Here is a 15,863-nt window from a genome sequence, read left to right on the forward strand (position 1 = left end):
GTTCCTCTGAGGGATAATATAGCACGCTTATTTTGTTATACACAGAAAAAAATTCCCCATCTGCACAAAATAAACAAACTATTTGACTAGGAGCAAACAGAACATTAATGACCACTGTGCGCCTTTCTTAATCTACTCTACTATGGCTATGCAAATAATAAGTGCAAACCAGTGCCCTAAGACTCTGTCTTCTGAAAGTAGAAATAGAAGAAGTAGAAGAGAAGAGCCCATTCATAATCAGAAGGAGAATTATAGTAATATTTTATCCTCACACCAATATTCTTCCTCCAAATGGTGACAAATTTGTAACTTAAGGGTAAAGTCTCTAATGCAGCTTTCAATTTCAATCCTTTTTACCATCTCCTCACATGACTCTCTATCTCTGATTGATTATTTGAGATTCCCCGGACTAGAATTTTCAGTGTTTCAATCGACCATTCCATCATTTTTATTGAGTGCTTACTGTGTGCAGAACACTGTACTAAGCACTTGGGAAAGTACAAAATACCAGAGTTGGTAGACCCGTTCCCTGCCCACAATGAGCTTACAGTCTAGAGCAGGAGACCGGCATTAATGTAAAAATTAATGAATTATGGATATGAATATAAGTGCTGTGGGGCTGAGGGAAGGATGAATAAAGGGTGCAAATCTAAGTACAAGCATTGCTTCAATGCTTCCAGTTACCCAATTAAAACTATAAAACTCCTACTAATCACTCCAATACCTACTGGTATTCATATGCCTCCCTGACAATTCTTCATTAATGATTTTGTTGCTAGGGGTCTTGTGAATATTTTACATGCTTTGCTTCATTCAGTTATCTTCTCTATTTGTATATTAGGATATTTGTGTTCGTTTGGTCTCCCTGATTAAATTTTAAGTCCCTCAAGGGAGGGGGCCTGGCCCTGTTCTTTCTCTGTAACATCCCAGTTCTTATATCATAAAAATCTGAACACAGAGAGTCCTGGTAGGCTTATTAATCAGCTTACTCTTGAGACTCTAAATTGGCACTAGTTTCGGTTGGAAAAGAGGGTCTGAGAGTGTTTGCCTTGTATTCCCAATCAATTGACAGTTTTAGGGGGAGTCTGCTGTGAACCGAACATTGCACTAAGTACAGAAGATGCTCTGGTGCACCGTAATCCAAATCTGAAAGTTATAATAAATAGCTTTTAAGTAATATAATTTGTTGAATGAAAATGATCTTTCATTCTCAATTTAACTTCCTAATTTAACTTCCTGGTGTTCCAGACAGAATAACTTTTAGTCAGTTGATCAATGGTATTTACCAAATGCTTAATGTGAGCAGAGGATTGTTCTCTGTGCCTGGAAGAGTACACTGCAATAGAGTCTGAATAGTTTTAATTTTTATGGGACTACATAATACCTTCTAAAAATACACCACATGAAAAATAAGCATACTTATTTGAAAAGTCTCCAGATCAAATAATTTAACTAAAAATAGAAAGATTTTTTGTACAAGAGAAGAGAATAAATCATGAGCCCATAGCTCAAACCAAAATGGATTTCGCAAAGTTGAAAATGAGTTATTTCATGAAGAGGAAACTGAGTGCAGATTTAAAAATGTTAAATAAAGCAAGAATAATATTTACATTTCTTAGTCTTCTCAGTGGATCTAGAACAAGTTTCTTTGAGTAGATTACACAAGTGTCTTATGGCATTATTTCTGAAAGAGAGCAAATGTCACCAATAAATATAATGTGAACTTGTCACAGTAGCAAATTCAGTATAGCAAATCTATATTTAGGTGTTATTATCTGGCTAATAATAATTTGGTTGTGATAAACTCGATAGGTGCTGGATATTTTATGCACAACTTGAGAGCTCTCTGCAGTGGCAAAAAAAGGAAGTAATAATGCTGGCAGTCAGTTCCTTCCTTATACCCGGGGAGCTACTGGACTCTATTCTAGAAATCATCAACTCACATTTTAGTTAACAATCCAGATTTGCATGTAAGGGAACGAGAAGGAGAAAGTTTCTTTTTATAAATCTTTCTGTGATTTCCTAGCCTTTTCTCATGGAATTGTTAAGCACCTACTACGTCTTAAGCACTGTTCTAAGCACTGGGGTAGGCACAAGATAATCAGGTTGGACACAGTCCATATTCCCTCATAGGGCTAAGAATCTAAATCAGAGGGAGGAGAACTTAATCCCCATTTTACAGATGAGGTAACTGAAGCACAGAGAAGTTAAATGACTTGCCCAAGGTCACGCAGAAGATCAGTGGTGAACGCGGGATTAGAGCCCAGGTCCTCTGACTCCCAGGCTCTTTCCACTAGGTCACGCTGCTTAGGGGGTGAAAGAAGTTCTAGTCCTTTAATCTTCATGGCATAAAGTAAGAAATCTTTGACCATGCATCATGGGGTTAAATCCTGAATAACTGATGTTTTTACTAAATTGAATGCAATAAAATGATTGGCATACAAAAAGAGATTGATAAGTGAAAGCAGAGACTAGGAAAATCAAAAACTCTTTCTGCATTAAATTCTCTTTAACGTACCTAGGAAAACTTGAGGCATTCTTGAGAACTTGATGTAAAATGAGCCAGAAAGGATTTTCTAGCCTGGTGAGTGTTAGGTATGATCACAGTTATCCTCACCAGTTTAATTTCTTTCTAAAGTAAGGAGTATGAGCAAAGAAAAGAAATGACTTGATCAAGCTTACCCATAGGCTGGGCTAGACAACTAAGCGTAGTTTTGAAATCTACTTTTGTTGCCCCCTAATCATGCAAATCTGAATTTAAATATCAAATTCTATTAGGGAGGAAGGTGCTATACGGATAGGATCAAGGTTCCAGAAATCTAGTATATCCAGTTCTCTGTAACAGATATTTTTACTACATGCTTTGGATAGAATGCTACTAGGGATTCCCTAAAGGTAGCTGTCAACTGGATAGACTCATAGTCCAATTTAAAGGTACAAAAAACAGTGTGATTGCATGAAAAGATATGGCTTATAAACGTCTTGTGAGCAGGCATCATGACTACCAATTCTACTGTACTGTACTCTCCCAAGCTCTTAGTACAGTGTTCTGCATACAGTAAATGCTCAATAAACACCATATACATGCAAACAATGCAATCTATATAATTTCTGCCTAATGTTTTTCACTGCTTCCACCCAAAAGTAAAAGTCAGAGGAAGAGGATGATTTTCTAGGACTCGGGAAAATGTTTTTAAAGGAGCCTCTGAGAAGCAACTACAGTTTGAAACCTGAGGAACAGATATCAGGAGGGAGAGAGATCAGATAGTCTGGACCTTAAAATGTTTGTTAATCAGATTAGCAGACAATTTATATAAATATCGTAAAGTTGTCTCTAGAGAAGTAACAGTAGCATTTATTGAGCACTTAATAGGTGAGAAGCCCTCTACTAAGCACTTTGGAACTACTAAACAAGCAAATGACACATGTCCAGTCCAACAGAAAGTTATATTCTAATCACTCAGTAGTAATTATTGGGTACTGGGTGCAGAGCACTGTACTAAACGCTGGGGAGAGCACAATACAACAGAGTTGATAAACACATCTCTGACCTTAAGTTTACAATCTAGGGGTGAAGTCAGACATTAAAATGAATTGCATTAAGGGGAAACAGAAGGGATATAAGAATATATACATAAATGCTGTGGGGTAGAAGGTTAGCCCTCAGGAGGAGCAAAGAGGAGCAAAGAGGTTGGGAGTAGTGAGTGAAGAGAACAAATAATGTGACATGGAGTGAGTTTGTCAACCGTGAGGAGTGTTGCACAAGTATAGGGGAATACCCAAAGGATCATTTCGTTAAGTTTGAAGGTGTGAAATACAAAACTTTGCTGAAGTATCAAATTCTCCTCATATTTACTGGATCCGGAATGAGATATAATTAGCATCTTAAAGATAGGGAAAATTTGTGAAATTTTTGTAGCTGCTGTTTGCCCCATACAAATTGGTCCAGTGAAGAGTGAAGTCTTCTCTAACTGTACTATCAGTCAATCAATCATATTTATTGAGCATTTACTGTGTGCAGGGCACTCTACTAAGCACTTGGGAGAGTACAACCCAACAATATATCTAACACATTCCCTGCCCACAGCGAGCTTATTCTAGAGAGGGAGACAGACATTAGCATAAATATACAAATAATGTAAATATAAAAAATATAAATAAATGATATGTATATGGGTGCTGGGGGGTAGGGAACTCAGGGAGCTGTGATTGAGTGCTTTAAAGCTGATGGTAAGGAGTCTTTGTTTGATGCTGAGGTGGGTGGACAATCACTGGAGGTTCTGGAGGAGTGGGGAAAAATGGCCTGAACATTTCTGTAGAAAAAACGATCTGGGCAGAGTGATGTATGTAGGGAGAGGCAGGAGGCAGGGAGGTCAGCAAGGAGGCTGATACATAATCAAGGTGGGATAGGATAAGTGCTTGGATTACCTTGGTAGAAGTTTTGATCGAGAGGAATGGACGGATTTTAGCAATGCTGTGAAGGTTGAATCAACAGGATTTAGTGATGTGTGGGTTGAAAGACAGAGGCGTGAAGGATAATACCAAGGGTACACGCTTGTGAGACAGGAAGGATGGTGGTGGCTGTCTACAGTGATGGGAAACTCAGGGGGAAGACAGAGTTTTGGTGAGAAGATATAGAGTTCTGTTTTGGAAATGTTTTGGACACAAAAATTGTTTTAAGAGAATGACCTAAACTGAAGATTTCCAGCACTGTATTTTCCAAATATAAAGCACATTGGCAATGGTTAGCATATCATGTTAGCAATATTACTCACTCTTTAAGTAGCTCTTTATTTTCTTGAATTCCATCTTCTAATTTCAAACTTACTTTTTCATTTTCAAACTGTTTAACAAAAAGATACCAATATATTAGTTCCCATTTCAGTTATTCAAAATATCCTTCAAAAATCAGTTTTAAAATCCTCAAAAAATTATTGCTTACCAATAATTACGTGGAAATTTAAGAATAAATTTAATTCTCACTTTCCCTATTGCCTAGATCCCTGAACCTGATCCAAAAACATAGCTTCTCTTGACCTTTAGTCAGTTCCTATGAATCAGCTTCACAGAGCATGGAACCAACCAAAAAAAATCCCATTCTGATCTTTAATTCACTCTTTCCTATCTTTTATTTTGGAGGGTCACAAGTTGAATGAGCAACAGCAAGGTAATAATAATAATGTTGGTATTTGTTAAGCGCTTACTATGTGCAGAGCACTGTTCTAAGTTCTGGGGTAGACAAAGGGTAATCAGGTTGTCCCACATGAGGCTCACAATCTTCATCCCCATTTTACAGATGAGGGAACTGAGGCACAGAGAAGTTAAGTGACTTGCCCACAATCACACAGCTGATAAGTGGCAGAGCCGGGATTTGAACGCATGACCTCTGACTCCCAAGCCCGGGCTCTTTCCACTGAGCCACGCTGCTTCTCTAAACAAACAACTGCTGTATGGAGAGCTGAAACTGAAAATTGAAAGCAAGGAGGACACAGGAAACATTTTAAGGGCCCAGTAAAGCGAAGTCTCAAACAATGCTGCATCCGGCTCAAATCTGAGTCAGTTGCCGAAGCTCAAAAATCATGGAATAATGCTGTCAAGAAGGGAGTGGCTAATTTCAAGCAAAAACTTTGTAAGGAATGAAAAACAAAGGAAAAAGAGAAAACACCACCCGGCCCCGCTAACACTGATCACATAACTGAGCAGTTGTTTGGACGGCCTTATATAATATGCCCAGTGTGGCTGGATCTGTGGATCCCGTATTAGCCATTTAAGCCACACATGCACTCATAGAGAAGCAGTGTGTTCCAGGGGCAAGAGCAAGGGCCTGGGATTAGAGGACCTGGGATCTAATCCCAGCTCTGTAATTTGCCTTGTGTGACCTTGGCCAAGCCACTTAACTTTTCTGTGCCTCGGTTTCCTCATCTGTAAAATGAGGTCCTGAATCCTTACTCTCCCTCCTACTTAAACGGTGACCCCCATGAGGGGCAGGAACTGAGTCCGACCAGCTTATATTTTATCTATCTTAGTGCTTAGTACAGTCCTGAAACACAGTAAGTGCACAACAAATACCATTATTATTATTTTTATTACGGAATTTCACAGTCAGTATGTCTTGTTCAACAATGGACAACTATGTATTTTGGTGTCGATATATTTAAATACAAAAGTTTCACTTCCAAATGCTATTTAAATATAACATTTCCTGCCCCATAAAAAACAATTTACTCTTAAATTAGAGTGTAAACTTCCTTGTGGACAAGAAACATGTGACTTCTTTGTTTTGTACTTGCAACGATCTTAGTACAGTACACTATGTCCAGCAGGCACTCATGGTAGGCTATTTTTAATACAATCTGAAGTGAGTTTCATTGTAGTAAAGTGAGATTAAACTTTTATGCTAAAATGCTTTTAAAAACTCTTCTATAATTTAAAAACTTTGTCATCCATGTCTTAATACTAAAAATAGAATTTAACTATTTGTGTAACAAATATTTGCTTTAAAAAATTATAATTTTATGATACCTGCAACTCCTGGATAGCTTTCCGCTGTGCTCCAATAATATTTCTGTTTTCTAGCAAAGTTTTATCCTTCTGCTTCAAATCAGATTCTACATTTACTTTCCACTTCTTGATCTTTCCGAGCTCCTTGTACAGGTTTGAGTAAAGATTGCTCATCACCTGAGAATTCTATTGAAATAAATGTTCAATATTTTAAAACATCAGAGTGACAGTATTTCTTATGAATACCAAATTACAAGTTCAGATATCATGTGGTGTCATAGGAAAAAAATAAAAAATAGAAACCTTGAATGGCTAACTGTTGGATTAAAAGAAGTCCTAAAGGAAAGAAATCTTCTTTCAAAACACGAAAAGCTTACTAAAACAGTAACAGGAAAGTCGGCAAAGTCCATCAGTCAAGTGCAAATAGAAAATTAAACAGGAGAAAAAATGTGTAGGAGAACCCCTTAAGAGGATGCCAACGCTAATAATGAAAGGTCCTTCAAATATGTGAAAAGCAGGAACACTGCTATAGAATCAGTGAAGTTTCTAGATGATCTTGGTATAAAAGGTGCACTAATAAATGTAAAGAAGGAGCTGAGACAATATTTGTAAAGTTCCCACAACAAACAATCTCCAAGACACAAATCAAATTAGAGTAAACACATGGGAAGTTTTAGACAAACTGATAACCTAGATGACCACGGTGGATTCGACAATGAACTGAAAATTCTGAAGGAACTCGGAGGAGAAGTTGTGGGACTCCTGACTAATGTGCTTAACCGGTTATTACAAATGACCCTCATAATGGAAAACTTGCAAATTGCTACTGTAACTTACCTTGAGAAACACTCCAGAGGTGACCCTGGGAAACTAGTAGAATCTATAATTAATCTTAGAAACCGTATGTGCTTAGACAACACAATCAATGGGGGAAGATAACCTGTTTTTATAAAGGAGAAAGTATATCTATTCTGCTGGAGTTCTTTGAAGGAGTTCTTAAGCAAATGGATAGAAGAAAATTAGTAAGGAATCCGAGATGCCAACTTCAGGGGGGTTAATAGAGGTGGTGGTGCCAAAACTAGGTCTCTGGGGCAAAGTATGAACTTCATCTAAACAGCTTTTGTGCAGATAATTAATGTGCACAAAAAGTGGCACCCTAAAACTAGTCAGCCCACTGGGAAGTAGGCAGTAGGGTATTCTCTCAGCTTGACAAGTATTTATTGATTTATTTATCCTAATGTCTGTCTCCCCATCTAGACTGTAAACTCGTTATGGGCAGCGAATGTGTCTGCTAATTCTTTGGTATTATACCTTCCCAAGAGTTTAGTACATAGTGCTCAATAAACATCACTGATTGATTAATTAGAGTATTATCAAACCCAAAAAATTCTAAATCCCATGCTTATACTTTAATTATGAGTTATTTAATCTAATCAATCAATAGTATTTATTGAGTGCTTACTCTGTGCACAGCACTTTACTAAGCACTTGGGAAAATTCAACAGAAAAATGATCCTTGCCCTCAAAGAGTTTACAATGTTACGTTACATAAACATTCTATAGGTAACAGAAATATAAATATGATAAAATACCATGCTAACCAATCAATTAATTAATCAATGGCTTTTATCGAGTGCTTTCTATGTTCAGAGCACCATACTAAGCTCTTGGTCGAATGCAATACCAGAGAGTTTGCAGACACGTTCCCTGCCCCTAAGGACTGCTAATGAGAATAAATCGTGAGATGATTCTGTAAAGCTGAGTGAATTCATCAATGGTGTTTATAAAGAGTATATGGTGTGCAGAGCACTCTCCTAAGGACTTGGGAGAGAACAATACGACAAAGTTGGTAGACCCATTCCCAATCCATAACGCCCTGAAATGAGCAGAAAATAACAAAAGAGCTTCCATGGGAGCAAGTACAAGGAAATACATCTAGGAAAAGACATTCCAAGCTATACCTACCCAGCACCCACTACACACACACCCACATACACAAAGTCCAACCCACATTCTGACACAACGCAGGGCTGAAACGAGGTAGGGGAATATCTGCTAGGGTTGTGCTATCAATGATCAAAGCTTCTGAGTGAAGAACCCCATGGGACCTTTTGGCATGGTGGAGGTTCAGAGGTAATCTTGAAAATACCTGGCTAATGTGACCGACTAAAGACAAGAGGGGTTCCCAAGGCAGCTATCCTGGCAACCACCAGCTGGACTATGATGATAGAGATGGCAGGGGGGTCTACGCAGAACAGAAAAGGGTTTCTGTTCCTTAGGAGGAACATGACTTGCAGGTACGAGAGAGTGCATGTGGCACTGGCAAGCCCCTGGAATTATAACCAATTCCACTGTTTGGGTTTTCAGTCCCAAAGCCTTCGTGACTGGACTAGGGTTTAGCTGTCAACAGAACGTTATCCAACTACCCATCAGAACTCGGGAAAGATATCTCGGGATCATTATCAACTGTACCTTCAGGTACACAGACAAAATGCTGGGCATCATCAGGAAGGGTATTGAAAATGAAGCAAAAAGTATAATTCTTCCACTATCTAAAAACACGATAATACCTATATCTGGAAATTGAATCACTTTTATGGTACAAAATAGATATTACTACTAATTGATTGGCTGAATAACTAAATCTATCGGGAAAGAGGAGTGTTTGGGGGGATTTTTTTAAAACAAAAGTTCCTCTTGCAATCCAAAATCTACATGGGGCCAAATCTAACTCCTGGTAACACATTAATACGTGCGGCACAAGCCCCATAGAGACGGTTAATGTTTTGGGACTGCAGAATCTTTCCCATGACATGATCATGCCTGCCTAACAGATGGCGTTTTAGGTTTTTGCAGCCATCAGCTCTATCACCTACCTCAAGCTCATTCAGTCCACAGTCGTTCTCTTTGACTTTGGTCCTGTTCCCAGAAATCCAGACAGGCTTAGGGTTATGGAGGAAAACAGAAGAGAGCCCTACACACTCCCAGTGAGCAGTTGCCAGTCGGCTGGACCCTTAGGCCAATAAGGAGACCTCCACAATACAGTCCAATAGCCAAAAATACACGTCTGCATAAGTTGGACCAGACAGCTTTGAGTTATCTACTGTCTGCATTGGTTTGAGAGAAAAGGGAATATGACACATTTGTGGCATTAAGAAATGATCAGGGTTTTTTTTCCTAAAACAAGAATGAATTTTGTCAAGGTATTCTTTAAGTAAAACTTTCTGCTGAGATCTGACAAAGAGAAATAGTTAATGGATATAAAGAGGAATCAAATTAATTTAGAACTGTAGGCAGAGGAGCGTTTTTTCCTCATTTCCACAGCTACGCATTTGGACAAATTTTAATAAATATATGAAGGTAGGCTTAACTGACCTCTTCGCCTATGGGCAGACACTTAACATTTTGTGAAACAGCACCTGCAAAATAAAATATTAGTATTAATGTTAAGTTAAATATTTATGTATATGAAATATCTATCTAAAGCAAAAAAAGCTATATAAATGAAATCATTTTGGTTGGTTCTGCTTCTCACCTGAATTCATGGTTTCAGCACAGTTTGACATTATAACCATTTCAAAATGTGAACTCAAATAGTCTTCAATATATTCATCAAACTCCTAAAAAGAGAGTTCATTAAAAAAATCTTACTGTGTAGTTGTGATGCCAATAGAGTAGAACTTCATAATAATGTTGGTATTTGTTAAGCGCTTACTATGTGCCGAGCACTGTTCTAAGCGCTGGGGTAGACACGGGGGAATCAGGATGTCCCACATGGGGCTCACAGTCTTAATCCCCATTTTACAGATGAGGTAACTGAGGCACAGAGAAGTTAAGTAACTTGCCCACAGTCACACAGCTGACACGTGGCAGAGCTGGGATTCGAACTCATGACCTCTGACTCCAAAGCCTGTGCTCTTTCCACTGAGCCACGCTGAATACATTGTAGTTATGCTCTTGGAAAACGCCATGTCTTGGAAAATCCTCAAGTTATTAAGTCAGTGTGAAATAGGAAGATAAATTCTTTTTTATGGTATTTAAGTGCTTACTATGTGCCAGGCACTGTACTAAGCACTGCGGTAGATACAAGCTAATCAGGTTAGACACAGTTCATGTTTCCCCATGGGGCTCGCAGTTTTAATCCCCATTTTACAGATGAGGAAACTGGAGCACAGAGAAGTTAAAAGATTTGCCCAAGATCACAGAGCGGATAAGTGGCAGGGCCGGAATTAAAACCCAGGTCCTTCTCACTCCCGGGCCCATGCTCTATCCATTAGACCACACTGCTTCTCTTTTTCACAGTTTCTCTTAAACATGTTGGTACTTAGGGACAGGACAAATTTTAAATGGGCACTACATGAAACTATGCCTATTCATTGTGTATCTCTGTTGAGAACAGAGAAAGAAGAGCAGAGAAAATGTTCTTCTGCCTTTGTTGGGTCTGTGCATTCAATCGATCAATAGAATTTACTGAGTGCTTACCATGTGCAGAGCACCATTCTAAGCAATTCTAGTGCGTATGTGCCTGTATCACTGTGTGATGAGTTTAGTCTGGCCTTCCTAGTATCTCCACTTACCTCTTTCTCTTACCGTCTCTTTAAATCTATCTGGTTACGGTTAAATATACTAAATTAGATTTATATGTATAGATGTCTAGGATCTTCTACCATTACATGAGGTACTCTTGACTGTTACTTAGTTGTTTGGAGGAACAGACAATCTCAAAGCCTGTTCTTTTTCCATTTTCTTTTACTAGAAAATACGAAGTAAAGGACATCCTGCATATGAAAATCCTGCAAGTCTAAATGAAAATGCTGAACATCACTTCAGCTAATGTACAATTCACTTTTTAAAAAAGGGAAATCTACCAAACTGATAGAAAAAGAAGTTGATGCTTGTTACTTTCTGGCAAAGCCCTGTATAATAATAATCATAGTATCTGTTAAGCGCTTACTACGTGCCAAGCACTGTTCTAAGCGCTGGATGAAAGATATTTACAGAATCAAATCCTGTACCGACTTTATAACACATTAAAGGTATCTAGATACAACAGAATCCCATAAATGAAAATATACTGACCAGTATTTTAGAGTTTTACTCAAATGGAAAATGTAGTCAAATGTAGTTCAAAAAGCATACAATACAGATCAGGCTTGGGCTCTTGGTGTACCTTCAGATTGTTCGAATATGCTGTTCCACTAACTCCAGCAAGCAGTGAAGGCCACAACTCTTTTTCCAACAATATGGAGATTATCTCAACTGTGATTTATGAAACTGTGAAGGCACAACAATGCCTGTTGCTGTCTCAGATGAGATTTTCTATTTAGTATCAACACCCACTACCACTGTCTGCTGCCTTGCAAAACGTGCAAATCGGCCTCAGTGAGAATGGTTCACTGTTGAAAAACAAATTACTTTTTCATCCTGCTTACTGTAAAACATTTTTTCCTTCTCCCTTTTTCCCAACCAAGTGAGATGGTCGTCTTCTATTCACCAGTTAGTTGCTGGGGAGGCATAGATCATTCTCTCAGACTATACTGCATGGTTTAGTGATTAAGAGACGAGATCTGGCGGTCAGATCCAGGTTATGACTATAACTGTCACTAGCCTGCAGTGTGCCCTTGAGCAAAATGCTTAACCTCTCTGTTTTCTCATTGGCAAAATAGGGATATCTGATTGACAGGCTGTTGTTGTGAGACTGGAATGAAATGACTGATGTGAAAGTGTCTTGAAAAGGAAAAGTACTTTACAAACTCATGCGATTATTATAATCAAACCTAGTTACGAGCATCCTAATCGGCTCAGAAAGGTCTGCTTTTGGCCAGCTACATTCGCGTGGTGTAGGAGGTAGAGCACAGGCTTGGAATGCAGATGGTCATGGGTTCTAATCCTGACTCTGGTACTTGTCTGCTATGTGACCTAGAGCAAGTCATTTCACTGCTCTGGGCCTCAGTTCCCTCATCTGTAAAACAGGGCTTGAGTTTGTGAGTCCCGCAAGGGTCAAGGGACTGCATTTGCTTGTATCCATCTCAGAGTTTGTATGCTTGTATTGTATGCTTTTTGAACTACATTTGACTAGATTTTCCATTTGAGTAAAACTCTAAAATACTTGTCAGTATATTTTCATTTATGGGATTCTGTTATATCTAGATACCTTTAATTCGTTTTAAAGTCTGTACAGGATTTGGTTTGTATATATCTTTCAACCAGCTTATTATTCAATAAGATCCCACCATTAGCAAAGCTGTCTTCAGACAGGTATCTACGCATCTCAAGAAACAGAGGTGTGAATTTTGTCCCTGCTAATATACCTTATTACTTATCTTTGGGACAAGGCATGGAGCAAAAACCACCTCTGGGGTGAAAAGCAAATGTTTACGCAAATTCAAGGAGTTAAGTACTGAAAGCCATTGGTGCTATGTGAGAAAAATGTCAGCCCTTTATTAGGGTCGACGGACTGGCTCAGTGGCAAGAGCCCGGGCTTGGGAGTCAGAGGTCGTGGGTTCTAATCCCGGCTCTGCCACTTGTCAGCTGTGTGACTTGGGGCAAGTCACTTAATGATAATAATAATGTTGGTATTTGTTAAGCGCTTACTATGTGCCGAGCACTGTTCTAAGCGCAGGGGTAAATACAGGGTAATCAAGTTGTCCCACGTGAGGCTCACAGTTAATCTCCATTTTCAGATGAGGTAACTGAGGCACAGTGAAGTTAAGTGACTTGCCCACAGTCGCACAGCTAAGTGGCAGAGCCGGGATTCAAACTCATGACCTCTGACTCCCAAGCCCATGCTCTTTCCACTGAGCCACGCTGCTTCACTTCTCACTTCGCTTCTCTGGGCCTCAGTGACCTCATCTGTAAAATGGGGATTAAAACCGTGAGCCCCATGGGGGACCATCTGATCACCTTGCATCGCCCAGCGCTTAGAACAGGTGCTTCGCACATAGTAAGCGCTTAACAAATGCCATCATCATCATTCTCTGGGCCTCAGTTGGCTCATCTGTAAAATGGGGATGAAGACCGTGAGCCCCATGGGGGACCACCTGATCACCTTGTATCGCCCCAGCGCTTAGAACAGGTGCTTCGCACATAGTAAGCGCTTAACAAATGCCATCATCATCATTGTCTGGGCCTCAGTTGGCTCATCTGTAAAATGGGGATGAAGACCGTGAGCCTGATGACCTTGTACCACCTCACCCCCCCGGCATTTAGAAGAGTGCTTCGCACAGAGTAAGCGCTGAACAAAAGCCATCATCATCATTGTCTGGGCCTCAGTTGGCTCATCTGTAAAATGGGGATGAAGACCGTGAGCCTCCATGGAGGACCACCTGATGACCTTGTACCACCTCGCCCCCCCGGCATTTAGAAGAGTGCTTCGCACAGAGTAAGCGCTGAACAAATGCCATCATCATCATCATTCTCTGGGCCTCATTTGGCTCATCTGTAAAATGGGGATGAAGACTGCGAGCCCCACTGGGGACAACCTGATGACCTTGTACCCCCCACCTCCCCGGCGTTTGACGAGTGCTTCGCACATAGTAAGCGCTTCACAAATGCCATTATTATTATTATTAGCCGTTGGGAGCGTAATTGCTGCCCAAACCCGCCTAATGGATTCACACCACCCTTTCCGCCTTCTGTCCCCAACATATTTGTAGTAAAGAGTGGCTCAGTGGAAAGAGCACGGACTTTGGAGTCAGAGGTCATGAGTTCGAATCCCAGCTCTGCCCCTTGTCAGCTGTGTGACTGTGGGCAAGTCACTTCACTTCTCGGGGCCTCAGTTCCCTATCTGTCAAATGGGGATGAAGACTGTGAGCCCCACGTGGGACAACCTGATTCCCCCGTGTCTCCCCCCGGCGCTTAGAACAGTGCTGGGCACATAGTAAGCGCTTAACAAATACCAACCATTATTATCTCCCCCAACAGCCTAATGTTCTTTCAAAATGGAAATATTCGGAAAGGCGAAAGGGGAGCCCAAAGGGGAGGAAAGAGCAGAATTGGGGGGTTTGGATAAGGGTCGCTCGGGGGGCCTCAGGGGGGTTTCCAGGCCACTGTGGGGGGGGAGGGGGCAGGGCGGGCCCCAGGCGCCATTACTCACTCGAGGTCCTCCCACACCTCCCTCCCTTCGCCGCCCTCCCCCGGAAAGTCGGGTTCGGGGGGCGGCTCGGCCGACTTGGAAGCTTTGCCGGGACGGACGGTTGGCACCTCTCCGTCGACGCTCCGCCGCCGCCTCTTCTCGGGTCGTCGAGGCCCAGGAGCCGTTGGGCCTCGCGCGCCCGCCGGGCCGCCCCGCAAAGAGGCGGGAAAAGCCGCGCCGGCGCAGAACGCACGAGCGCGCGCGCGCGCGTGTGTCCCCGGAAAAGAGGCGGGAAAAGCCGCGCCGGCGCAGAACGCACGAGCTCGCGTCCCCGGGAAGGGGCGGGAAAAACCGCGCCGGCGCAGAACGCACAAGCGCTCGCGTCCCCGGAAAGAGGCGGGAAAAGCCGCGCCGGCGCAGAACGCACAAGCTCGCGCCCCCGGCGGCGCCGGCCGAGCGGAGGGGGGAGGGGACAAGATGGAGGCGGGGAGGGAAGGTTAGGCCTGGGCCAGGGAGGGGAGCCCACCGTCCCCCAATCCAATCATCCCTTCTCCTCAGGGAGGAGGTGACCACTAAAAAAAATTAAAAATCAGGTTTCGAAGTTCACTGGGTGCGCTGCTTTCCATTCAGCCCTTTTTTCCCCAGCCATTCCCTCACAGCCTCAAGTGAATAATAATAATAATGTTGGTGTTGGTTAAGCGCTTACTGTGTGCAGAGCACTGTTCTAAGCGCTGGGGTAGACACAGGGGAATCAGGTTGTCCCACGTGGGGCTCACAGTCTTCATCCCCATTTGACAGATGAGGGAATTGAGGCCCAGAGAAGTGAAGTGACTTGCCCACAGTCCCACAAGTGGCAGAGCTGGGATTCGAAGTCATGACCTCTAACTCCAAACCCCGTGCTCTTTCCACCGAGCCACACTGAAGTGAAGCCTGTCAAAGGGCAGGGACTGGCTCTGTCTGTTACCCATTTGTACATTCCAAGCGCTTAGTATAGTACTCTGCACATAGTAAGCGCTCAATAAATATTATTGAATGAAGCAAACGCACATCACCACCTGGCCTGAAAAGCCCCCTAGCCTCCCAGCATTTCTCACTTTTTAAGGCTTCCCTTTTATTGACCTTCTACTTCATCTAGTTTACGCCCTTGACATAAACCAGGGAGTCGAAGAGAGTTGGAGGTGGCAGGTGTTAGGTAGGACTAGCTGAGGGATAGAGGAGGAGCTGATGTAAAAGCTCAGCTTGTTGAGGGAGATCTCGCAGGGACCTTAGTTTTATTCAGATTCGACAA

The 15,863-nt window shown here is 41.5% G+C and overlaps 1 protein-coding gene across 1 annotated transcript in view; it reads right to left on the minus strand.

Annotated features, from left to right (window-relative positions):
• SYCP1 (synaptonemal complex protein 1) overlaps positions 1-15,863 on the minus strand; it is a 66,322-nt gene that overhangs the window by 50,131 nt on the left and 328 nt on the right. Inside the window, exons 2-7 of the mRNA XM_016228058.3 lie at positions 14,597-14,952; positions 10,037-10,121; positions 9,877-9,920; positions 6,523-6,687; positions 4,776-4,843; positions 1,611-1,684 (exon numbers count right to left, since the gene is read on the minus strand). Of these exons, the coding sequence (XP_016083544.2) occupies positions 1,611-1,684; positions 4,776-4,843; positions 6,523-6,687; positions 9,877-9,920; positions 10,037-10,121; positions 14,597-14,952 (792 nt within the window). The remainder of the gene's footprint in view (positions 1-1,610; positions 1,685-4,775; positions 4,844-6,522; positions 6,688-9,876; positions 9,921-10,036; positions 10,122-14,596; positions 14,953-15,863) is intronic.

This window comes from Ornithorhynchus anatinus, chromosome 7 (genome assembly GCF_004115215.2).
Source record: "Ornithorhynchus anatinus isolate Pmale09 chromosome 7, mOrnAna1.pri.v4, whole genome shotgun sequence".
Taxonomy (NCBI): Eukaryota; Metazoa; Chordata; class Mammalia; order Monotremata; family Ornithorhynchidae; genus Ornithorhynchus; species Ornithorhynchus anatinus.